The sequence below is a fragment of the Pleurodeles waltl genome, chromosome 3_1 (assembly GCF_031143425.1).
Source record: "Pleurodeles waltl isolate 20211129_DDA chromosome 3_1, aPleWal1.hap1.20221129, whole genome shotgun sequence".
NCBI lineage: Eukaryota > Metazoa > Chordata > Amphibia > Caudata > Salamandridae > Pleurodeles > Pleurodeles waltl.
In genome coordinates, this window is record NC_090440.1 from 401,661,757 (window position 1) to 401,688,409 (window position 26,653).

The 26,653-nt window shown below is 44.3% G+C and overlaps 1 protein-coding gene across 15 annotated transcripts in view; it reads right to left on the bottom strand.

The window, feature by feature from the left end:
- Window positions 1-26,653, bottom strand: part of PPIP5K1 (diphosphoinositol pentakisphosphate kinase 1) — a 1,126,642-nt gene that overhangs the window by 705,295 nt on the left and 394,694 nt on the right. For all 15 annotated transcript variants that reach the window (XM_069222621.1, XM_069222618.1, XM_069222612.1 and 12 more), the window contains one exon: window positions 4,513-4,588. In XM_069222621.1, the coding sequence (XP_069078722.1) occupies window positions 4,513-4,588 (76 nt within the window). The remainder of the gene's footprint in view (window positions 1-4,512; window positions 4,589-26,653) is intronic.

The window sequence follows — 26,653 nt, forward strand, 5'->3', positions numbered from 1 at the left end:
TACTAATGCTCTATTTTGTGGTAGTGTGGTCGAGCAGTAGGCTTATCAAAGGAGTAGTGTTAAGCAATTGTTGTACACACACAAGCAATAAATGAGGAACACACACTCAGAGACAATTTCAGGCCAATAGGTTTTTGTATAGAAAAATATATTTTCTTAGTTTATTTTAAGAACCACAGGTTCAAATTTTACATGTAATACTTTTAATGAAAGGTATTGCAGGTAGGTACTTTAGGAACTTTGAATAATCACAATAGCATATATACTTTTCAAATAAATCACATATAGCTATTTTAAAACTAGACAGTGCAATTTTCACAGTTCCTAGGGGGAGTAAGAGTTTGTTAGTTCTTGCCGGTAAGTAAACCACCTACGGGGTTCAAGTTTGGGTCCAAGGTAGCCCACCGTTGGGGGTTCAGAGCAACCGCAAAGTTACCACACCAGCAGCTCAGGGCCGGTCAGGTGCAGAGTTCAAAGTGGTGCCCAAAACGCATAGGCTTCAATGGAGAAGGGGGTGCCCCGGTTCCAGTCTGCCAGCAGGTAAGTAACCGCGTCTTCGGAGGGCAGACCAGGGGAGTTTTGTAGGGCACCGGGGGGGACACAAGTTAGCACAGGAAGTACACCCTCAGCAGCACGGGGGCGGCCTGGTGCAGTGTGCAAACACGCGTCGGGTTTGTCATTGAAATCAATGGGAGACCAAAGGGCCTCTTCAGCGATGCAGGCAGGCAAGGGGAGGGGCTCCTCGGGGTAGCCACCACCTGGGCCAGGGAGAGGGCCTCCTGGGGGTCACTCCTGCACTGGAGTTCTGATCTTTCAGGTCCTGGGGGCTGCGGGTGCAGAGTCTTTTCCAGGCGTCGGGATCTGGGAGTCAGGCAGTCGCAGTCAGGGGGAGCCTCGGGATTCCCTCTGCAGGCGTCGCTGTGGGGGCTCAGGGGGGGGGCAACTCTGGCTACTCACAGTCTCGTAGTCGCCAGGGAGTCCTCCCTGAAGTGTTGTTTCTCCACAAGTCGAGCCGGGGGCGTCGGGTGCAGAGTAGCAAGTCTCACGCTTCCGGCGGGAAACACAGTTGTCTTGAAGTTGCTTCTTTGGAAACAAAGTTGCAGTCTTGGGTGAACAGAGCCGCTGTCCTCTGGAGTTTCATGGTCCTTCTAGAGCAGGGCAATCCTCTGAGGATTCAGAGGTCGCTGGTCCTGGGGAAAGCGTCGCTGGAGCAGTGTCTTTTAGAAGTGGGGAGACAGGCCGGTAGGGCTGGGGCCAAAGCAGTTGGTGTCTCCGTCTTCTCTGCAGGGTTTTTCAGCTTAGCAGTCCTCTTCTTCTTAGGTTGCAGGAATCTGAGTTCCTAGGTTCTTGGGAGCCCCTAAATACTGAATTTAGGGGTGTGTTTAGGTCTGGGGGGGTTAGTAGCAAATGGCTACTAGCCCTGAGGGTGGCTACACCCTCTTTGTGCCTCCTCCCTGAGGGGAGGGGGGCACATCCCTAATCCAATTGGGGGAATCCTCCATCTGCAAGATGGAGGATTTCTAAAAGTCAGAGTCACCTCAGGTCAGGACACCTTAGGGGCTGTCCTGACTGGCCAGTGACTCCTCCTTGTTTTTGTCATTATCTCTCCTGGACTTGCCGCCAAAAGTGGGGGCTGTGTCCAGGGGGCGGGCATCTCCACTAGCTGGAGTGCCCTGGGGCATTGTAACACGAAGTCTGAGCCTTTGAGGCTCACTGCTAGGTGTTACAGTTCCTGCAGGGGGGAGGTGTGAAGCACCTCCACCCAGAGAAGGCTTTCTTTCTGTCCTCAGAGAGCACAAAGGCTCTCACCGCATGGGGTCAGAAACTCGTCTCTCAGCAGCAGGCTGGCACAGACCAGTCAGTCCTGCACTGAACAATTGGGTAACATACAAGGGCATCTCTAAGATGCCCTCTGTGTGCATTTTTTAATAAATCCAACACTGGCATCAGTGTGGGTTTAGTATTCTGAGAAGTTTGATACCAAACTTCCCAGTATTCAGTGTAGCCATTATGGAGCTGCGGAGTTTGTTTTTGACAGACTCCCAGCACATATACTCTTATGGCTACCCTGCACTTACAATGTCTAAGGTTTTGCTTAGATACTGTAGGGGCATAGTGCTCATGCACCTATGCCCTCACCTGTGGTATAGTGCACCCTGCCTTAGGGCTGTAAGGCCTGTTAGAGGGGTGACTTACCTATGCCATAGACAGTGTGAGGTTGGCATGGCACCCTGAGGGGAGTGCCATGTCGACTTAGTCATTTTCTCCCCACCAGCACACACAAGCTGGTAAGCAGTGTGTCTGTGCTGAGTGAGGGGTCCCTATGGTGGCATAAGACATGCTGCAGCCCTTAGAGACCTTCCCTGGCATCAGGGCCCTTGGTACCAGTTACAAGGGACTTACCTAGGTGCCAGGGTTGTGCCAATTGTGGAAACAATGCTACATTTTAGGTGAAAGAACACTGGTGCTGGGGCCTGGTTAGCAGGGTCCCAGCACACTTCTCAGTCAAGTCAGCATCAGTATCAGGCAAAAAGTGGGGGGTAACTGCAACAGGGAGCCATTTCTTTACACACGTCTTCTGCACTACTTTGCCAACCTACCCATATACCTTACCAAACTCTTCTTCCGCTCTCTTGAATGCTCCATCGGCGTCTTTGAGGGATGCTACGCACCACCAGGGTGGCCTAGGCGTGCCGAATTTTCAGTACCACTACCTGGCCTCTCAACTGCAGTGGGTGGCCAGGTGGCTGGCAGGCCACCAACTTGACAACCCTGCTTCTGCCTCTTCTCTGTGGAATCTCGCTTGCATACTACACCTGTTCCAACCACACTCCAGGGTGCAGCTGCCCTGCTCTCCCATGATAAAGGTGGCATATCGCTGCTTCTGTAGATCAGATCGGTAGCACCCTATGCTCCTGCAAAGCCATTCCTTGGCACGCTGTGGGGCACCACTGTGAGTTCCCAGTGAGAACTGGGTCACTGGCAGGATGCGGGGCTCCATACCTTGGGAGACCCATATCAAGACAGAGTGATCGTCTCCATGGAGGAGCTTAGAGAAGAGACCGACCTCCCCTTGGGGGCTGTTATTTATTATACAATTCTAATCAATCATTTACTAAGGGAGTGCTGGAACGACCTACGACAGGAACAATCAAATATCTTCAAATAATGGGCGAGGGCCACCACCTGATGCAATGGTTAGTTGATTCTCTGCCAACACATGCTACAGTGCCACTAACTACATTGCGGCAACACTGGGACACTGAATTAGGTCACACCTGTACAGACAGGGAATTTTCCTGGCATACCCCGCAGTGCTGTCCCGAAATGCCTGTTTCAGGTTTATTCAATACTAAGTATTGCACATGGCTTACCTCACCGCTCGCAAATTAAATCGCTACTTTGACCATACAGACACTCATTGCCCCCACTGTCATAGACCTAATGCTGACTTCCTTAATAAGTTCTGAGCATGCTCATCACTCTCTCAATAGTGGCTTAGAATTACACCTAACCTGATGTGCTCCATGGGACACCAAACCTTACATACCTAGGAGGTGTGCCTATTGGGCCCTATAAGTTAAACTTTAAAAAAAAAAAAAAAAGCAATGACATGGTTTACAGACTTGGCGCTCCTCCTTTCCAAGTGGCAGATCACTCATTGGTGGAAGTCGCCCCAACCCACTGCTCTTTCCGCTTGGGCGCTCTCCATGGAGCCTTGGGCGCAGGCTGAGAGTCAGGCATTGCACCGCAAAGACACCAAGTGCCTTCATAAATACTGCATAGCAGCCAGCTGGGACCCACTCCTGGAGGAGCTGTGCGCTAACCTGAGCAATGCTGAAGAACGTTTGTCTGTCACTCGTTCAGCACCGAAGGACACAGAGTGTCAACTGTCTTGAAGCGAGAACATCCGAATCCAAGTGAGAAAAAAAAAGACAATATGAGATGGAGTGTTTTTCTTCATGGATTTTGGGCTAAGGGAGGACTCACTGGATATCTTGAGACCCAAGAATTCTTTGAAGTAAAATGAATTGAAAACATCCATTACCTACGCTAGATGCAAGGAGTGTGCAAAGAATGTGTATTTACATTAACACATGGTACAAACGTATTAATTATTGAAGAATGTCTTTTGTGTTATTCATGCATTAACAAAATATGAATTTTCCCCCATAACACATACTGGTCCTGAAATGGGTGCCCAATAGTGAGTTCTCTTTCTGCCCTAGGTATTCTCATTCAAGATTATGTGGAAGTTCCACGGGGGCTTAGTAAATGTAGGAGGGTATTTTCCATTCCGTGCTCGGGATCATCCTGCCATTAAACATGTAACAACGTGAGGAATAAAATCTAATATCTTCTTCAGACCCTTCTTGTTTGCACCCCCTTACACATTCTGTAAATGTAGCTGTAGGGACAATAGCATAATTCAGAAGTCTTCATCAATTACCTTCTTCATTCCTACACTGTTTCATCAAGCACACTCTAAAAAATAATACTTTGAAATCATACCTGAAGCTGTTCTGGCTTCTTCAGTTTTAATTTTCCCGTTTTATAGCCATCATAATGTTCAAATAGTTCAAAAAATCTAAAAAATCAAGACATAATAAATAATTTCTATTAAATATATTAACTATAGTCGAAAATTTCAGCAAACCACTTGCACAATAAAACTACACATATGCACTAGAACGATGAGTTGTATTGAATAAAGATTTTATCTGGAGAAGAACCTTTCTGGAAAATTCTTGCTCTATGTGCAATGGAAAACGTAGCCCATGTATTTTTCTCAAAGCCATTTTACACCATTTTTGCTGCTTGTGCAGCGAAAGATGGAGCTAACTGCTGATTATGTGAGTGAAAGTAAACACCCAGGCCACTATACTACTTCATTAATGGAGCACTCTCACAACTCTGACGCTTTGAAGCCAGCTGCCCCAACGTTTCTGCCACTGGATATAATGTCTATGGGCAAAAACTAACAAATCTCTAGTGAAACACTGAAAATATTTCATTAAACCAAAAAAAATACAAAAGCACAGCTATCAATTTTATCAAAGGATTCATGTATAATAAATGGGTCAAAGCCAATGATGTGATTCACTGTTAGATTTCTTGATTCAGCAATTGCCAACTTAAAAGTAACTTTTGAAAATTCTCAGGTATCCCAATTTAGGATGGTTAGGTACTGAAATCTGAGGAACAACGGCAATGATTTTCTCTTTACTGGGAGGATGGCTAAATCATCTGATTGATAATTTTATTTTACTTTCACTTGGACAATCTACACGTAGGACATTCAAGAGGACAGCTACTATTAATTATGCCCTAATATGTTTGTGATCATGTCCAGAGTGATGGTGATCCTAGAACAACTTTTCACATTTGTTTGTCGAGAATTAAAACGTGTATTTGACGAGATGAGAAACGAGTCTTTGGATCACTAAAAATGAAAAGCAGTGATATGTTTTATTCCACTGATGGCTCAGTTATCATCCTTGCGCTTAATTGAAGTTATGCCACAATTAGTGGATGTGACCTATACATTATACAATAATTAAAGAATTAAATGTTTATGGGAAAAATATACTGGCACCAGAAAAACTGAATCTATTTCATAACAAACAACCACTGGTCAAGCCAACAGATCTGGCACTGGCTGCAGGCCTTTTGGTTTTGACAGCGGTTGTTTTCTTTTCAATTTTTGTAGGTGAAATTTAACTGTGAAAGCATTCAATGATTGCTGCCAGTACCTGCACATGCATGCTTTGCCCGCATGGTCTTCCATCCTGGAATGGCTTGTGTAATCATGTTTTATAAAAAAGCACAGAGATAGGTGCACATGTGATGGCATGCATGCACAAGCAAGGTCATCTTTGAATGTTTTTGTATGACAAAAAACATGAAATAATCATTTTAGTGGGTAAAGGTGGCTATCCTTGAATGATTTTAAAGATGGGAGATACTTGCAGTGCCGAATGGGATGCAGTGCCCTGCCAGCAGAATTAAGGGCCTAATAGGAATGTCTGGGGAGCTGCTGGGGCCTCAAAAAGATAAAAAGTAAATACAAAAACATTTCCTGGCATTGAAGGGGACTATTTTCTGTGTGGGTGATAACACTATGCTAGCATAGTAAGGCATCATCCACATAAAAGGAAGCCACTAGCCGGGGTAGGCTCACTGACCCCTCGCCCCCCCCCCCCAAGCTATAAGCTTTAGCAGGCAAAGGAAAATGCATATGGCACTACAACAGAACAAAGCATGAAGTGGGCTGACTGAAAGTCTGCATATGTAAATATAAATGTGTTTTACCGGGTATTCATTGGAAAAGCAACAGGTTTTTGTAACACCAGAACTTAAGATAACAGAAAAACATCTTAACAGAAAATTACTAACAACACAGCCTCAAAAATGAATATTCTAGTTTTCAACTGTGGGAATGAAATCCTCTGCAAAAGAAATCATTTTTGAACCATTGTTTTCTGACAAATACTGAAAGCGACTGTAACCCCAATCATAACACTATATGTATAAGCCTTTTCATTGCTCTAAACCTAACTGTAACTTTTACTGTAAATCTAATCTTTATATATAACCTGCATAATGAGCCAAAATCTAAATCTAACCCCTACCATCACTCTTTAGCTTACAACCATTGCAAACCTAAACTTAACTCTGATGTTTGTATTAAATCTAGACCTGTCCTTAAGGCTACTGGAGCAAATGACTTTCCAGCTCCCTTAACAATCAACCCGTCCAATTAGCACAATGAGGAGAGTCGCAATTAGACTAGGAATTCACATGGATTAAAGGTATGACCCCCCATCTGAAAATACTTGGGACCTGTCAGTATAGCCACAGGGCCCTGCAATCTACAGCATCTTACAAATCACCAAGTGAATTAAAGGTTTTAAAATAGACACCTGAACACAAAAAAAAAAAAAACTGTAATTCTACGATATTTCAACAGGGCTCCTAAATATTCGTACTGATGGTAATCCTTAAAACATTTTCCAGTCCTGTATGCTTCCTCGAAAAGTACTTCAGTTACCGATTATTACTTTTAGATAAACATAATAACTTACTTGATCACTTAATTCCACCAGTTCATTTTAGGATCTTATATGAAAAGCATATTGATTTACTCATGTGTCTATGCACCATCTTGTGAACTGGATCAGGCAGATCTAGCCCAAACAACTAGAGATCAGATAGAACACAAACGATTTGGCTTCACATCAAATTTAAAACTAGATCACAGGCAACAAGACTCCTTAATCTACCTAAGCTCCATGCTATTAGGAAGTGGGATCACTAGCTCAAGAGTTTTCATTGTCCAACTGGATTACCAAATATGTTTATTTGCAAAAGGATTCTCTCTTTCTGACATTCCTTATATTGAAATCTACCTTGTAAAAGGGTTCAATACACATTTGAATCGGGGATGCATTTAGAGGTGCATGAAAGGATTCATTGCATACACATGCAGACATGTTCAATAGCCCTGATGACCAATTCACATGAAAAAAACTAAGATGGCCAAAGTCATTCACCAAGGATGCATGCGAGCCACAACATAAAAATGAACTCAAAGAGATTAAGGTACAAAGGAAATGTATGGTTAGTACTAGAGTACATCTAAATTCTGAAGATCCTATCCTTCAAATGAGAACAGCTTTTTTTCATTGCTCCATGTAGTCAAAAGTTTTTGTAATAAATGATGGCATTGGTAATCAAGTTACTAACTTGAATGGCCAAGCTTGAATCAAATGAAATGCTTCCTTGTTATTGTTCCAACACCCTGCAGCATTTTATATGTTACTCAGTGTTTTCTTTGCTTAAAACTATCTATGTAAAGGCAATTTTATGTCAAGACCCAAGGCTCTTATTATGTTTTTTTTTCCTGCTTTATTTTAACAGCAGCCACAGTCAAGAAAAATTAACCAATCCCAAAAGGCTAGCAAACGTGCTGCCAATGGGAAAAAAGTAACTATACAATGGACCAATCAAATATGCGTAGCACGAATAGAATACCTAACTTGACTGCAAGCAGCCCTCTTTTCTTGCTGCTCGCAGGCAAGATAAGTATATCTTTTCTTATACGTAATTGTGTTTCATGCTTATGTCGATATTACTTCACATGGTTGTATTTTATTGATAATTTTTGTAGTTTCCATCTCCTGCCAGACGTTTTACTATCCTCGGCTGCATCCCTCGGTCCTTTCGGGCCCCTCTCCCTTTCAGACCGTCTTCGTCGGCACAAATCCTTGTGCGCTGCTTACCATGCATTTTTCTCTTTAGACGCCACTTTAGTCAATCGCGCGTAGTGGTCTGCTTCTTTTAAACAAACACGGCATGGCTGTCTCTTTCCTCTTGGTCGTGGCAGTCAGTTTACCGCTTCGCTCAGAGTTTTCTCTCACCAGGCGGCATGGCTTTAACAGCCTCCTCACGCCTGGGTGGAAGTTTTCAATATTGCTACCAGTCACTCAGTCCTGGAACCTGCTCCCTTCTCTTCCTTTGTGCTTTAACCCCTTATTTATTAGTTTTTTGCCTCATTCATTTTCAAAATAGATGTTTCCTTGTTCTTTGAGGAAAATAATGACAGCAAAGAGGATTTCCAAAACAATGTAATTACATTTATACATTCCTCTGTAGCAAAGGCTGTGACAGCCTCAATGAGTAAAGTTTCTAAACAATTTGAAAATACTGTGTCATCGTTTATATCACAATCCAATCTTGCCCTATCTGCGGGGGAAAGCAGAAAGCGCAAAGCCATGGAGGCTTCTCAAAGTATACAAGCTAATTTAAATTCTGTGCTTTTGGACAGTGAGTCTTCCTCACACAGGATGAAGGACGAAGTTCCTCACAGGCCTCCTAGTCAGGAGGGGAAAACTCTGGGCACTAAAAGTAAGTCCAAAACAAAACACTTAATCTATGCTCATAGGATTGTGATTTCAAATATTAAAGATATGGATGAGGACATTGATGACACTGATTCAGACAAAGATGCAGATAGCGTAAGTAACTCTGATTTTTGGATTGGGCCTCTTTCCAAAAAACATAAATTAGTTCCCTCTATGGATCCGTTTACTTCCATGCTGTAGAAAGTTGGCTCTGTATGCACTATTTCAAAGTAAGGAATAGTATGCACAGAGTCCAAGGGTTCCCCTTAGAGGTAAGATAGTGGCAAAAAGAGATAACACTAATGCTCTATTTTGTGGTAGTGTGGTCGAGCAGTAGGCTTATCAAAGGAGTAGTGTTAAGCATTTGTTGTACATACACACAGGCAATAAATGAGGAACACACACTCAGAGACAATTTCAGGCCAATAGGTTTTTGTATAGAAAAATATATTTTCTTAGTTTATTTTTAAGAACCACAGGTTCAAATTTTACATTTAATATCTCAAATGAAAGGTATTGCAGGTAAGTACTTTAGGAACTTTGAATAATCACAATAGCATATATACTTTTCAAATAAAACACATATAGCTATTTTAAAACTAGACAGTGCAATTTTCAACAGTTCCTGGGGGAGGTAAGTATTTGTTAGTTTTTGTAGGTAAGTAAACCACCTACGGGGTTTCAAGTTTGGGTCCAAGGTAGCCCACCGTTGGGGGTTCAGAGCAACCCCAAAGTTACCACACCAGCAGCTCAGGGCCGCTCAGGTGCAGAGTTCAAAGTGGTGCCCAAAACGCATAGGCTTCAATGGAGAAGGGGGTGCCCCGGTTCCAGTCTGCCAGCAGGTAAGTACCCGCGTCTTCGGAGGGCAGACCAGGGGGGTTTTGTAGGGCACCGGGGGGGACACAAGTTAGCACAGGAAGTACACCCTCAGCAGCACGGGGCGGCCGGGTGCAGTGTGCCAACACACGTCGGGTTTTCAATTGGAATCAAAGGGAGACCAAGGAGTCTCTTCAGTGATGCAGGCAGGCAAGGGGGGGCTCCTCGGGGTAGCCACCACCTGGGCAAGGGAGAGGGCCTCCTGGGGGTCACTCCTGCACTGGAGTTCCGATCTTTCAGGTCTTGGGGGCTGCGGGTGCAGAGTCTTTTCCAGGCGTCGGGATCTGGGAGTCAGGCAGTCGCGGTCTTGGGGAGCCTCGGGATTCCCTCTGCAGGCGTCGCTGTGGGGGCTCAGGGGGGGCAACTCTGGCTACTCACGGTCTCGTAGTCGCCGGGGAGTCCTCCCTGAAGTGTTTGTTCTCCACAAGTCGAGCCGGGGGCGTCGGGTGCAGAGTTGCAAGTCTCACGCTTCTGGCGGGAAACGCAGTTGTCTTGAAGTTGCTTCTTTGGAAGCAAAGTTGCAGTCTTTGGTGAACAGGGCCGCTGTTCTCGGGAGTTTCTTGGTCCTTCTAGAGCAGGGCAGTCCTCTGAGGATTCAGAGGTCGCTGGTCCTGGGGAAAGCGTCACTGGAGCAGTTTCTTCAGAAGGGGGGGGGAGACAGGCCGGTAGAGCTGGGGCCAAAGCAGTTGGTGTCACCGTCTTCTCTGCAGGGTTTTTCTGCTCAGCAGTCTTCTTCTTAGGTTGCAGGAATCTGAGTTCCTAGGTTCAGGGGAGCCCCTAAATACAGAATTTAGGGGGGTGTTTAGGTCAGGGAGGGCAGTAGCCAATGGCTACTAGCCCTGATGGTGGCTACACCCTCTTTGTGCCTCCTCCCAAGGGGAAAGGGTCACATTCCTATCCCTATTGGGGGGATCCTCCATCTGCAAGATGGAGGATTCCTAAAAGTCAGAGTGACTTCAGCTCAGGTTGCCTTAGGGGCTGTCCTGACTGGTCAGTGACTCCTCCTTGTTTTTCTCATTATCTCCTTCGGCCTTGCCGCCAAAAGTGGGGCTGTGGCCAGAGGGGGCGGGCAACTCCACTAGCTGGAATGCCCTGTGGTGCTGTAACAAAGGGGGTGAGCCTTTGAGGCTCACCGCCAGGTGTTACAGCTCCTGCAAGGGGGAGGTGATAAGCATCTCCACCCAGTGCAGGCTTTGTTACTAGCCACAGAGTGATAAAGGCACTCTCCCAATGTGGCCAGCAACATGTCTCGAGTGTGGCAGGCTGCTAAAACTAGTCAGCCTACACGGGTAGTTGGTTAAGGTTTCAGGGGGCACCTCTAAGGTGCCCTCTGCGGTGTATGTTACAATAAAATGTACACTGGCATCCGTGTGCATTTATTGTGCTGAGAAGTTTGATACCAAACTTCCCAGTTTTCAGTGTAGCCATTATGGTGCTGTGGAGTTCGTGTTTGACAGACTCCCAGACCATATACTCTTATGGCTACCCTGCACTTACAATGTCTAAGGTTTTGCTTAGACACTGTAGGGGCACAGTGCTCATGCACTGGTGCCCTCACCTATGGGATAGTGCACCCTGCCTTAGGGCTGTAAGGCCTGCTAGAGGGGTGACTTATCTATACTGCATAGGCAGTGTGAGGTTGGCATGGCACCCTGAGGGGAGTGCCATGTCGACTTACTCGTTTTGTCCTCACCAGCACCACTGGATGCCTCCACTACAGGGAGTGCAGAATTATTAGGCAAGTAGTATTTTTGAGGATTAATTTTATTATTGAACAACAACCATGTTCTCAATGAACCCAAAAAACTCATTAATATCAAAGCTGAATATTTTTGGAAGTAGTTTGTAGTTTGTTTTTAGTTTTAGCTATGTTAGGGGGATATCTGTGTGTGCAGGTGACTATTACTGTGCATAATTATTAGGCAACTTAACAAAAAAATATATATACCCATTTCAATTATTTATTATTACCAGTGAAACCAATATAACATCTCAACATTCACAAATATACATTTCTGACATTCAAAAACAAAACAAAAACAAATCAGTGACCAATATAGCCACCTTTCTTTGCAAGGACACTCAAAAGCCTGCCATCCATGGATTCTGTCAGTGTTTTGATCTGTTCACCATCAACATTGCGTGCAGCAGCAACCACAGCCTCCCAGACACTGTTCAGAGAGGTGTACTGTTTTCCCTCCTTGTAAATCTCACATTTGATGATGGACCACAGGTTCTCAATGGGGTTCAGATCAGGTGAACAAGGAGGCCATGTCATTAGATTTCCTTCTTTTATACCCTTTCTTGCCAGCCACGCTGTGGAGTACTTGGACGCGTGTGATGGAGCATTGTCCTGCATGAAAATCATGTTTTTCTTGAAGGATGCAGACTTCTTCCTGTACCACTGCTTGAAGAAGGTGTCTTCCAGGAACTGGCAGTAGGACTGGGAGTTGAGCTTGACTCCATCCTCAACCCGAAAAGGCCCCACAAGCTCATCTTTGATGATACCAGCCCAAACCAGTACTCCACCTCCACCTTGCTGGCGTCTGAGTCGGACTGGAGCTCTCTGCCCTTTACCAATCCAGCCACGGGCCCATCCATCTGGCCCATCAAGACTCACTCTGATTTCATCAGTCCATAAAACCTTAGAAAAATCAGTCTTGAGATATTTCTTGGCCCAGTCTTGACGTTTCAGCTTGTGTGTCTTGTTCAGTGGTGGTCGTCTTTCAGCCTTTCTTACCTTGGCCATGTCTCTGAGTATTGCACACCTTGTGCTTTTGGGCACTCCAGTGATGTTGCAGCTCTGAAATATGGCCAAACTGGTGGCAAGTGGCATCGTGGCAGCTGCACGCTTGACTTTTCTCAGTTCATGGGCAGTTATTTTGCGCCTTGGTTTTTCCACACGCTTCTTGCGACCCTGTTGACTATTTTGAATGAAACGCTTGATTGTTCGATGATCACGCTTCAGAAGCTTTGCAATTTTAAGAGTGCTGCATCCCTCTGCAAGATATCTCACTATTTTTGACTTTTCTGAGCCTGTCAAGTCCTTCTTTTGACCCATTTTGCCAAAGGAAAGGAAGTTGCCTAATAATTATGCACACCTGATATAGGGTGTTGATGTCATTAGACCACACCCCTTCTCATTACAGAGATGCACATCACCTAATATGCTTAATTGGTAGTAGGCTTTCGAGCCTATACAGCTTGGAGTAAGACAACATGCATAAAGAGGATGATGTGGTCAAAATACTCATTTGCCTAATAATTCTGCACTCCCTGTATAACAGACTGCACAAAATCTGTGCACCTGTTCACTTCTCCCTAAAAAAGTGCCTTTCTCGTCAGTGACACATATGGTTTAAACTGTGCTGTATTTTATTTATGTTCATGTATTTTTTTTTTGTTCAAACAATTTTATTGAAAAATGGAAAAGTAGCCAGATAAAGATTAGGTGATCAATGTACATAACAGGGGGCAGTATACATCATCATGTGGCGGCTTGCAGAGTCAAACTACAGAGCCACTGTCAAACATGCAAAGTATAGTACAGATATGGCAACAATTTCTAAAGGTACAATTGTTTTGTGTGTTGGGTGGACTCTACTCAAGTGGTGGAGAGCCAAGCGTGGGGTGCCATGTGGTATGAGATCTGAGGGCCCCGTCTGTGCCCGAGGTGTATGGACATAGAGGAGATAGAGATGAGGGGGAAATAAGGTGCTAAATCAGAGAGATAATAGACAGGGGTAGGGAAGTGGAAGTCGAGGGGAATGGTCAGCATACTCTGGTCAAATAGGGCGATCTGCTAGGAACATATTGAAACTGTATGTTGATCCTGTAGGCAGTAGAAATTATTGATATGAAGTGTAAATGGGCGTTAAGGAGGGTGCGTTTTTGGCGGTATAAGCCAAGTGCGTTCCATAGGGAGTACGTCTGAGATGTGCTAATTGCTTATAAATTATGTTATCCACGCTTCTGGAAGAGCAAAAGATGTTCCACCATTTATTAAATATTATTTCTTTAGGAGCCTTCAATTCTGTTAGGACCATTTTTGCACCAAGGGCTAGCATTAAATCTATTAGTAGCGAGTCGTGAAGGGGGGGGGACCATGGAGGACGGATGTGCTGCCACTCCTAAGGTCTAGGTCAAAAATTATGGTGGGAGCTGGACCTTAACTATGTTAAAGATCGTTTGGTGGATTTTGGTCAATAGTGGGTGTACAATTTTGCATGTGAAGAGGGTGATTCCTCACATCGCTAGCATTTGTCTGATGGTAAGATTTCCGATTTGTGTAGTCTGGATGGTGTCCAATATGTTTTGTGTATTGCCCAAAATCTAGACTGCAATTGCCGGTGTCATTTTGGCAAGAAAGGGGGAGTGCCAAATTCTGTTTCAGGTGGTATCTGAGAAATGAGAAAAGAGTTCTGTTATAAATGGGGACCATTTATTTTTCAGGTTTTTGAGAAGATGTAGTCTCGGAGGGTCAAGCAATTTATAGATACACAACACTGAGTGGCCTAGCCTTTTAAAGTTACTCACGTTCCGGGGAGATAGGGGGTAGGAGGTATTTGTAACTTCATAATGGCGGATTTGATTTTTAGTTATAGAACTCGATCAGTGTGAGGTCCTAGTGACTGCTTAGGCAAGCAAAGGAAATAGGGTTTGAAGCTGTACCCAGTTCTCCAACAGAGTTGAATCCCCCTTTTGGCCTATTTATCCCAGAACACAGTTCTTCCTTCCAGCTTAATTTTATGGTTGTACCAGAAGGAAGCTAAGGTAGAGTTAGAGAAGCAGTTTGTTTAGGGTTTTGTCAACCTGTGGACATTAAGCAGAGGCCGCGAAATGTTGTCTACCTGAATGTAATGGTATACCTTTGATGCTGATGTATTTTAAGAAGGGCAGGAGGGGTTTAATGACTAGAAGAAACAGAAGCAGAGAAGGAGGGCATCCCTGTCTACTTCCCTGGGCTAGCTGGAATGTGTCAGATAAGTGACCGTTTATCTTCACTCTCGCTAATGGTTCCGTGTAAAGAGCTATGACCATATTGATAAATGACTTCCCGAGGTTGTATTTGCTTAATTCCTCATGCAGGAAAGTCCTAGGAACTTTATCAAAGGCTTTTTTATGCACTCAGAGCTATTGTGTCGGTTGGTGTAAGCAGTGATCGTGTTCTTTTTAGTGCATGCTAGAGGACCCGAATATTATCAGCAGCAAGTCTGTTCTTCAGGAATCCTGTCTGGGACAGAGAAATAAGTTTTTGTATCACCTTCTCCAGTCTCCACGTTGGTGCTTTGTCGTATAATTTACAATTGATACTGATCAATTAGATTGGTCTGAAATTGCTGACATTTAGGGTGCGTAATGCTATCTGTATTTTATCCCCAGCTCAAGCTTGACCACTGACTCCATTTTGTGCTTAGCTTCAAAAACTGTCATATTGGTGGTGAAGGTATTTTTCCACGCACAACTTATGCAACATGTTTTCCACTCCTCTCGCTTTCTTTCTCACCAAGGCAGGGACATAACATGGAGGAGTGAGGGGGAGATAAGGATGTACCAGAGAATGTTTAAGGTACAGCAAGGAACTGTTCGGTCTTGGGAGCGCACCTTGGGATGTGGCCAATCTCTAACCGTGCTCTTTCAACACTGACCTGGTACAGCCGGCATTTGAACAACAAGTTACTGTATTGGAGGGGAGAGTTTCTCTCCAACTTGTTTAAAGTATATATGAGCGAAGCTTGATGACAGGGGTTAGATAGAACTCATTTCAGGGAGGGGACGCCTTGCTCGGATCCCATTGTGGGTAGTTCTCTCTTTTTCATGGTTGTTTGGGTTCACGACTTGAAGCTGGCAAAGAGATGATGTCACTGTCAAGCCCCATGGTGATGTATTTTTTATTCTTATTATCAGCTTTGCATTGTGCATGAATATATCATCACTATATATAGATATATTATCCATGGTTGAAGCAGTGTATTTTGTTTGTTTGCTTGTATGATCATTATTATTCTAATGCTGTGATTATTTTCAGAAGTGTACTTGTGTTGCTGCATTTGACAAACGCTTTCCCTGTACGAACCTTGAGAAGTGCCTTATTAAAGTCATTGCTCAGACTAAGAGTACTGCATTGTTGGCATTCCTTTAATTTTGTCTTCTCTCAGTCTGAAGTATAGCAAAACAGGGTGTCTCTGCCTTATTCCAGTACAACAACTATTGTTGCTTGAGAGGCGCCCCTGATATGTGTCCAGTGTAAGTGTATGATTGAAAGAGGGCTAGGAGAGGGTCGGACAGTAGGTCAGCGTAGGTTTTGTAGAACTTTACTGAGTAGCCTTCAGGGTCCAGGGCCTTCCCTGATGTGAGAGATTTGATGGCAGAGATGTTTTCTTTAGTAGTGATTGGGTCATTGAGGAGGGATCTATCTTCTGCGGAAGTGAAGGGAGGATGCAGGAGCTGAGATCAGACGAGCAATCTTTTGAGTTAATTTCTGTACTTGGAGTATATAGTTTGGAGAAAAGTTTATGAAAGAACTATAGGATTTTTTGTGGTGAGGTGACTGTTACACCGGTGCTGTTTCTAATGGCCAAGATGGTTGTTTTGTTTTAAAGCATTTTAGGTAGTTTGCTGGGGCCTTTCTGGCTCTATTTCTGTTGATTGGCTTCTCCGCATTAGCAATGTCCACCAATTTCTGCGCTCTTTTGCTTAACATTTGGTCATATTCATATTGTAATTTGCGAAGTTTAGGGATGTCTTATGAGCTAGATGAGAGTCTGATAGATTCGTTTGATCTTGTTCAAGGATTTGCTTCTGGTTGTAGGGGGGGGTCATCAAGCATCTCTAAGGCATGCTTTCAAAGCATCCCATCTGGTCTGAAGTATTGTTACCTCTGTTTTCTTTCATGAATTGCTGTATTTATTCTCTGACCTTGATTTTGGAGAGTTTGTTTTCCAATAGTGCGTCATTAAGGCGTCATAGTTTGGGTGGGAGTTGGGTTACGGAAAGATCGAGGTCAAGTGATATACATTCATGTTCACCAATTATTATGGGTTCCGTTTTAGGACTGTGCACTAGGGGAACAAGAGATTTGTCCACTAGAATGTAGTCAATTCTATTTAACATGTGGCGGGGAAGCGAGTAAAATGTATATTCACTACCAGAAGGGTTACATAGTATCCAGATATCAGACAGGTTATCGTTTTTGCAGCACAGTACCATTTGTTTGTGGGACCTGCTTCCTAAGAATTTATGTGAGGAGAGTCTGTCTAGGAGGCCAACCACTGGCAGAATAAAATCCCCGCCTATGATGATGTTGATGTTTTCTGGGATTTCTGAGGGACTTTTGTCTTGTTCATTCCAGAATGCAACTGAATTGCCTTTTGGGGCATATATCTCTATTTTTTGCTGAAATCCTGGTATTCAACAATAGTCCCTGGTGGTCATGTGAGTGCGAGAGAATACTGGCTTCTGATTTCCCGGTGAATATGGTGGTAACTCTGTTTTTTTCCTCTACAGTTGGGGAAATTAGAGTATTGGCAACCCAATGGCAACAGAATCTGGCAACCTTTGTGGTCTCAATATGGGTTTCTTGAAATAAGATTATATTCCCTTTCAGTTAATTATAGTAATCCACAATGTTTTGCGTTTTACTGGGTGTGAGAGGCCTTTAACATTTAGTGTGAGAATTCTCAGTTCTGCCATGTATAGTGGTGTAGAGGCATGGTTGTGCACGAGTAGATGTCGGGGAGCAAGAAGAGGACAGATTTTAAACTAAGGTATGTGTTTGGTAGAAAGTGTGTGAAGATGTGGTGTATTAATATTATGCTGTAGGTATGCTCTATTTTGGCATGTAGATTGAGGGGGTACAGGGTATTGATGTGAGATAAATCTGTGCTATAGAATAGACATGAGGTATTGGAGCAGGATCTTGTGGTGGTCTGGGTTTCTAATTGTATGTTGTGATGTGATTTCAAAGTAGTGAGATGAACACATCTGTAACTTATGTAGGTACCTAGCAGACCTGTCATTAATAGTGATGAGTATTGGTATTGTATAAGAGTCAGGGGGAACATTCGGAGAGGCAGTCAGAGGGGAAAAAAAGCAAGAAAGATAAAAATGAGTGAAACAAAACCCCGGAGGAAATGCCACCCATCACTCATACCTTGAAGTGTGTGAACTCTGCACTTCCCCTCCCTGTCTAGATTAGGATCGAGGTAAGTCACGAGAGGGCCGAGCCTCAAAGGCGGCTATCACAACGTCATCTTGTGGGTGGTGTAGAATGCCCAGGTAAGTCAGTAAATCGCAAGCAAGGTGTAAGCAAATAAGCATGTAAATATTGATTGTCGAGTCTATTTGATATGTAGTCGTGGAGCAGCAAAAGGTCAACTATCAAAATAAGTCATGGCATAAAGCGCAGGTATGTGAGCATTATAGTTGGTTATTCGGTGCATTAAGACCAGTCACTGGAGTCACTTATTGCGTGAAATGTGGTAGGTGTAAACAGGAGCATATATGAGTTGGTTGTGTAGTAAAATGGACCATTAATTACTTTCTGTACTATAACATGAGTGCAACATGTGGAACACCAAATTTCTGCCCCAGGAGAACAAAAACGTCCGATGTTTATCACGTTACATGTATAACAAGATAGATAATTGTTTAGGCAGGTAATAGAAAGGACCAATAAACATCTTTATAATGTAACTTTGCAGAGTCTAGAAGGTAAGAAGATGTGGCTGCCGTGAGGGAATAGAGGTAAAAAGATAGTGCAGTTTAAGTCCCTCTGTGTGGTTTACAGACAAGAGCTCACTAAGTACAGTAGAGGATGACACTATGCGGCAATAAGGAATATTTGTCGAGATGAAGGTAGGAAATAACAGAGCAAACGTCCTTCCTGAAACAAGAGACGGATATGACTGAGGATATGACCAAGGTCAATGACCCACCAGTTTATGCGTTAGGGGACAGTTTCTTGAGTTTCTTTGGTCACTTAGGCACTGTAGAAGAGTTTGAACTTGTATAAGGTAGTATGCGCCTGTAATACACCTAAGATAGCGATCTGAGGAGAGCTGAGGTGTGTGCAGCCAGAGGGAGGAGGCAGCGTGGCACAGCGTAGTACAGCCACTGGTCTATGAAACAGACAATACAATGCAGGCAAGATGGATAGTAGTTGCGTTTTTGTGGCCAGGCGTTGGAGTAGGCCCGTGTGATGGGTGAAGAGCGCCCAGAAGTTGGTGTGCTTAACAGTTGCTGAAGTAAATCTGTTCTGACAGGAGTCAGTGACCCCAGAAGTGTGTAGGGTAGTTGTCCTTTTAGAAAATGATCAGTGTGGTAGCCACCATTTTAGGTTCAGGCTATGCTGATGGAGTTCGGTAAACAGGTAAACAAAACTGTGTAATTCTTGTGAGGGTGGTGAGAAAAGTATGATCCGCCCCATGAGCAGGTGAAGAGGTATGCTGAAACTGCCAGGTAAGCATAGGAGTCGAATTCCAACTCAGAGTAGTGATGCAGAAAAGCCAGTTGGGTAGGGGATGACCAAGGGCCTGCAGGAATGTGGTTGGTCTCAATGGAACACCTTATAGCAAACAGTTGGAAATACATTTTTAAGAGCTGCGAGGTCTTTTATTATTTTTGGGAGCTAAAAGGTGCATGGCTGATGACTTTGAGATGCGTTGTGGGCTCGCACCGTGCTGGCATACTCAGCAGCAGGCGTGTGGCAGATCTGTAGCACTTATCTGATCTGTCGCACACCACAGATGTTATAATGCGGCGGTCCGTAAAAGCCTGCAAGCATCGTTTGGGTGGATGGTCGCTGGCCTCTTTGCTGACCTGGTGGGTTGGTCAGCAGTCAGTGGGAAGAGACTGTCTCCGATGTTGAAGCTGGATGTGCTTGAAGCTGTAGAGCTAAATTGGAGTGGTGCTTGCCACTGTCCAGGATCCGGTAAAGGAAAGCTCAAACTTGCCACTGGTCACGATGGCGGTTCTTGTCGCCAGAAGTATTTTAGATGTTTTGGGGTACTCCACCTACAATATCATGCTTCCGTTGTCAGATTGGACGGGCTGGCTGCCTGACGACAGATGATGGAGTGCGGAGGCCGAGAGATCAGGCTGCCATCGCTCTCAAGCACAAGCCACACCCTTATTTAATCTTCATATTAAATTTAAATACCAGCTATTTATTTTACCTGAAATTCGACTGCCCAGTTAGATGGCAATTTATTTTTTGTCTCATTTGTGAAATTGTTGTTATAAAGAGTTTAAGTGACATTGTAACACAGTGGCTGCCTGCAATCTGAGTTCTTGGTTAGATGTTAATTTATACCTCTCTCCTTCACATATAGTAATATTAAAAAGCATGGCACATTAAAAACTACATGAGTAGCCCAAATAGGTTTGATAAGCAGGGCTGAAGGGGATGTGACGAGGAAACGTGAAATGGTGACTTTCCCTTCGGCCAGCAGTCACATTGTGAGCAGTACTGGATTATTGTCAGAAGTAATCTTAGGGCAGACTTCTGTTTTAGCCCCTTGAACAAACAGTGACCCAGCAAAGATCATATCAAACTAAAGTATTGCTTGTGAAGGGAAGAGTAACAAGTATAACCTGGTCTAGTGGGATAGAGAGCCCTCCATACATCAATCAGACCATGTAATCAGGTGATTTCTAAAATGGATGTCCTTGTCTTAACCATGCGATGATAAGCGGAATGATTAGTGGTGTTCATCCCACAATTCGTTTTACAATTGAAATTGTCCATTAGTATTAGATTCCCCTCCTCGTCAAGCAATTCTAAACAGAGCTGATCATACAACCTCAGATCATCAGAATCTCTTCCATATATTGTGCAGACGCCGTATTTTACACCGTACATAACAAAAATGAGCAATAGCTCATCTCCCCCTTGGATCAGCAGTAGTTTTAAGAACCTTAACCTCAACATGCCTAGCAGACAATATGGCAAACCCCCCAAATAGAAACTGACTGAGAAGTGCTTATGATGGTCTTGTAGCCTACATGTTTCACTGGTCAAAAATCCTTATATGCCAGATGATTCTGTTAAACAGATGGTTCTGTGGTTTGTACAGCGCTATCTCTTCCTGTACTAGTTGTCCCTTAAGTGGACGATTAAGGCCAGCAACATTCCAACACATAATTATCAACCCATCCATTGGAGCAAACCGTTGATACTCACTGTAATGATCCTGTAATCATATCCCAAAAACTAGCATATGTCATAGCTAGGTACCTCAATAAGAATGTGTGACCATTCCAACTCATTTTCCCCACTTAGCCGTCAAATACAACACCCACTCTCCAAAACAAAATACCTGAGTATGAGACATAATTAAAGCACAATACCCACCCCCAGGAATTCCCCCCCATATCTGGGGAAAAAACATCCCTCCCCTGGGGTGTCAGTTGGAAGGACAGCACTACAAAGTCTCAGCCCTGGTACCCTTCCCACCTCCACATCTCTCTACCCATAACCAAGAAGAAGAAAAAATAAAAAAATACACAAATTCAAGCACAAGATCGAGCTTTGGGCAAGATCTAGAAACAGTAATAATCAGGCCTTTGTTGTTTTAAATCAAGTAGGAGGGGATGGTCTCCACAACTGAATAAAAACCTGTGCAGTATCTGACATAGTATAGCAAAATTGTGTCCGACCGTCCTTAATAATCTTAAGTCTAGCAGGTTCTTGAAGAAAGACTTGTGCTCTGACTGCTTTCAGTGAATCAATAATCAGATTTAAATTCCATCGCTGATCCATTGTGAGTTTGCAGAAATCAAATCACGCAAAAACTGACATTAAGTGATAACAGGGGCAGCAGGAGGTGTTTTCAAAGAGATCGGCTGCCGTAGTAAAAAGTTAACCACAAATCTCAGAATTGGGTTAGGGTGTGCTTAATTAGTATTGGAAGAACTCCGAGTTAGAGGAAGACAGTGTACAAGCTGAATATGGGAGTCCATATCCTAATCTATCAGGTCCAGGAACGCCTTCATGAACAGCCTGACAATGAACTGCAGTGAATCGATCCCTTCCCTTCCTTCAGATATTCCAAAGATCCTCAAGATATTGCAGCGTTGATGATTCTCCAAGACATCAATCTTGGAACGGACCACTGCTAGTTTGCTCTCATGATCTCTAATTCTCCTAACTGAGGTCATTCCTCCCTCTCTTGCACCTGCAACTTGCAGCTGAAGCTCAGCCATCCGTGTAGTAAGTGCTGTGAGCTTCCCAGTCACCTCAACCAAGGACTGCTGCAACAACTGATTATCACCTCTACCTTGGGCATTGTGTTGCAGTGCCTCCGATTGCTGAACTTGCATAAGTTGTATGACTGTGGTTAATGATGGTTCAGACACTGACTATGACAGGAGTGGTGGGTAATACAGCAGGTGTAGGGTGACCTGGTGGGGTACTGCCAGGGTATTAAGATCTTTTCTCTGAGTCAGGTTAGCTTCAGGGCTGAAAGGAGTATTAGAGCAACATGCCCACTCAGAAGGTGGACCACGCCATTGACTATAGTGGTGCTTGGCAGACTCTCAGTAGCCAGCTGAGATTCCAGGACCCTTCCAACCCCTTAGAAGTAACACAATTCCGCAAGGGACTGTCTTTAGGATTACTTTTGGTGTGGGAGGCAGCTGGGTTACCATGCCAAAAACTTCCTTGAACTTTACTGCTTCTTTTAGTTTTACCTCGGCCTTTTTGAGACAGTTGCTTTCCTCGTTTCTCCTGGGACCCCTCAGCCAGATTAAGTGCAGCACTAGGTCTCCGAATGTTTCCCTCTGTAATCTCGGTATCTGTTTGAACAGGCGCATTACCAGAGTCAGCTGAGGCAACTGATGTAACCAGAAGGCCACAATGTCTGGGGTCTGACCCCTACATAAGTGATGCATCAGAGCGACGCAGCTGCGACTGTTGTCGTGCTGTCTCCGCCTCAGTAGCCCCCTTCGCCCTCTCAGCAGCCCCCTCAGCAATAATGGAAGACTCAGACACCAAACTCTGTACCAACTCCACGTCAGCAGCATGAGAGACAGATGAATCAGAGGAATCAGAATGGACGTCAAGGGGATCTGGACAGTGACTTTGTTGCGTGGTAATTGGTGTAGATGAGAGAGCAATTGATTCACTTGTTGAAGGGTGCTGCAGAGAGACCGACAGAGGATGAAACCTCCTCCCCAGCTTGAACCATGTCCATTAAAAGTTCTGCAATTGGTGACATCACAGGAAACTTGCCCATCCTCCGTGCTTGCAATATACTGGCAACACTGTCAGACTGGCGTAACTTCAAGATAGGGTGGCCAACTTTAGAAACAGGACCCATCCCTGCTATGAGCTGATTGCAGAGCGCTAGGCCTCGGCTAAATTTGTTTCCACTTAGAAAGGCCCCTCCCCGCCCCCCATCCTGGAAGGTGCCATAGCACTTGTGACACTGAAGAGAGCGGTCAAGGGAATCGAAAATGCCAGAGGGAAGCCAGGCTATCACAGAGCACCCTCCCAAACTATTTCCACATCTGATTTTGCCCTCGAATCAAGAAGTAACAGTCTGTTGCCAGAAGGTGAGCAGCAGGCGGTGGGGTGGATTTCAGGCACCTTGGGGGACAGCGCTCACAGCAGAGCTGTAAGCTCGCCACCTTTCCACCCCCCCCCCCCACAGGTTGTGTGAGACGTCATGAAGGCGTTTGTATATGGAATCACCTTGTAGTTTATTAGGCTGCACCACCAAATAAGGGAACTAGCAGTGTGGTGTGCCCGAACAACTCTAGCTAGAGACCCGGGGGAGTCGGCTATCTATTTGGAGTTAGTAGCAAGCCTGTGCCTTTTAGATCAGGGTTTTTGGAAAAGTTTGCTGCCAAATATTAAGGCTCTGCCATCTGGAAAAGCTTACCAACATTGCTGTCTTTTTTAAAACGACAAGCCGTCAGAGGACAGGGGTTATCATAGGCCTATTTTTCTGAATAATACTGACATGAAGATTTGTGCAAAAATATTAGCTACTAGGCTTGCCCCTTTAACCCCTTCGCTGCCAGGCCTTTTCCCCCTCAGGTGCGAGGCCTTTTCTTGGCTGTATGGAGCAGTTCGCGCTTAGGCTCTCATAACGTTTTGTCCACAGGAGTTAACCACGCCAAATTTGCATCCTTTTTCCCCAACATCCTAGGGATTCTAGAGGTACCCAGAGTTTGTGGGTTCCCCTGGAGGACACCAAGAAATTAGCCAAAAAACAGCAAAAATTGAGTTTTTTTTTTATTGGAAAAAAGGGCTGCAGAAGAAGGCTTGTGGTTTTTTCCCTGAAAATGGCATCAACCAAGGTTTGCAGTGCTAAAATCACCATCTTCCCAGCTTTTAGGAACAGGCAGACTTGAATCAGAAAACCAAATTTGTCAACACAATTTTTTAAACTATTTTTTGTGTTTTTAGCCTCCTTCTAGTTAGTGACAAAAATGGGTGTAAAACCATTTCTAAAACGCAGCCACAATTCTGAATTCAGCAAGGGGTCATTTGTGTAGATCCTGCAAGGTTTTCCTACAGAAAAGAACAGCTGAAATAAAACAAAATAAAAAACTGAGGTGAAAAAAAAAAACAGCCATTTTTCTCCATGTTTTACTCTGTAACTTTTACCTGCAATTTCAGATTTTTGAAAGCAATATACCATTACGTCTGATGGACTCTTCTAGTTGCGGGGAAATATAGGGCATGCAGGTTCATTAAGGACCCTATGTAACCACAGCCAATAAAGTTGCTGCAACTTGCTATGGGTTTTCATTGTCTACCGGTTATACAGAAATTAATTTGGTGAAATATAAAGAGTGAAAAATAGGTATCAAGGAAACCTTTGTATTTCCAAAATGGGCACACGATAAGGTGTTGAGAAGCAGTGGTTATTTGCACATCTCTGAATTCAGGGGTTCCCATATTAGCATGTGAATTACAGGGAATTTCCCAAAGAAATGTCTTTTTTACACACTGTGTCACATTTGGAAGGGTAAACATGTAGAGAAAGACAAGGGACATTAAACACCTGTTCTGCTATTCTGTGTTCCCCCAAGACTCCCGATAAAACTGGTACCTCACTTGTGTGGGTTGGCCTAATGCCCGCAACAGGAAACGCAACATGGACACATCACATTTTTACATTAAAATCTGACGTGCTTTTTGCAAAGTGCCTAGTTGTGGATTTTGGCCTCTAGCTCAGCCGGCACCTAGGGAAACCTACCAAACATGCATTTTTCAAAAACTAGGGGATGACTTGTGGGGCTCTCACCAGGTTCTGTTACCCAGAATCCTTTGCAAACCTCAAAATTTGGCAATAAAATAAATGATAACTTTTCCCTCATATTTCGGTGCTGCAAAGTTTTGGAATCTGAGAGGAGCCAAAAACTTCCATCTACCCAGCGTTCCCCCAGGTCTCTTTATAAAAATGGTACCTCACTTGTGTGGGTAGGCCTAGTGCCCGCAACAGGAAATGTCCCAAAATCCAACATGGACAAATCACATTTTCCCAAAGAAAACTGACCTGTTATTTGGCAAACTGCTTAGCTGTGGGGGGCACCTGCATTTAGGGTCCTTGGCTCAGCAGCCATCTAGGGAAACCTACCAAACCCAAACATTTCTGAAAACTATATACCCAAGTCAGTCCAGGGAGGTGAAATTGCATGGATCCCCCAGTGTTTTCTTACCCAGAATCCTCAGCAAACCTCAAATTTAGCTACAAAACAAAATCACATTTCCCCCACATTTCTGTGTGGGATCACCACACCGGCACAAATGTCCTACCACTCAACGTTCCCCCTCAGTCTCCTGGTAAAAATGATACCTGTGTAGGTGGGCCAAGTGCCTGTGACAGGGAAGAGCTGTCGAAAATGAGGGGGAACCAAAGCGGGTCTAAAAGGGCAGTTTGAAAAAAGAAATGTTTTTAGACTGAAAAGTGAGGCAGACTTTTTTATCGGTATAGATGCTACAATACTAGGTGGTAGGAATTTTGTGGATTCCTGCAGATTCCGGAAGGTTCCATCACAAAAATGTGGGAAAAATGTGTGATTTCAAGCAAAGTTGGAGATTTGCAGGGCATTGTGGGTAAGAAAATGGTGCGGAATGCACGTGAAGCACACCACCCTGACTCACCCAGATGTTTAGTTTTCAGATGTGTCTAGGCTCTGTAGATTTTTCTAGATGGCAGCGTCCCAAAGTCTAAAAAGTGCAGCCCTCACCATTCCAAGTGGGACGATTTTGAGTTAGCCAAGCTCTCATGACCCAAATGTACAACCAAAACCCAAAATAATCAAATGTCCTCTTGCTTGCCGTGGGATACGATGTTTTAGTGTGCGGTGTAGAACTGAAAGGCTGTTACCCCCTTCAGTTGGGGTGGGGGCACAACCATGCCAATGCTGGTTGGTAGCTACCACCCCATTATTATTATTTTTTTAATTCCCTGGCATCTAGAAGGCTTTCTGCTCCCCCAGGGAGTGGATCGGGGGTAATTGCCCCATCTGCCCACCGGTGTGCAGAACAACTTTGTCCCCATTTATCTGGGGTGGGGGTATGGCCATACTCCCACCCTCTTTTATGAGAAAAAATCTTCCCTGGTCTCTGGTGGGCTTTCTTCCCCCCTTGGGGGAAGATAGGCCTTACAAAAATGGGCCGATCTGTCCCCAAAGGGGGAAAAAATGGCAACAGTAATGTGCCCCCATGGTGAGCGACCCTTGCCCAAGGGGCTGCCTTGTCTAAGGGGACGTTCCCCATTTGTGAAAATGTTAAAAAAATAAAAATCAATGGTGCCTAGTGGTTTCTGCCCCTTTTGGGGGCAGATTGGCCTAATAAAAATAGGCTGATCAGTGGCCTAAAATAAATTTGACTCTCCAGGGGAGCGACCCTTGGCTAA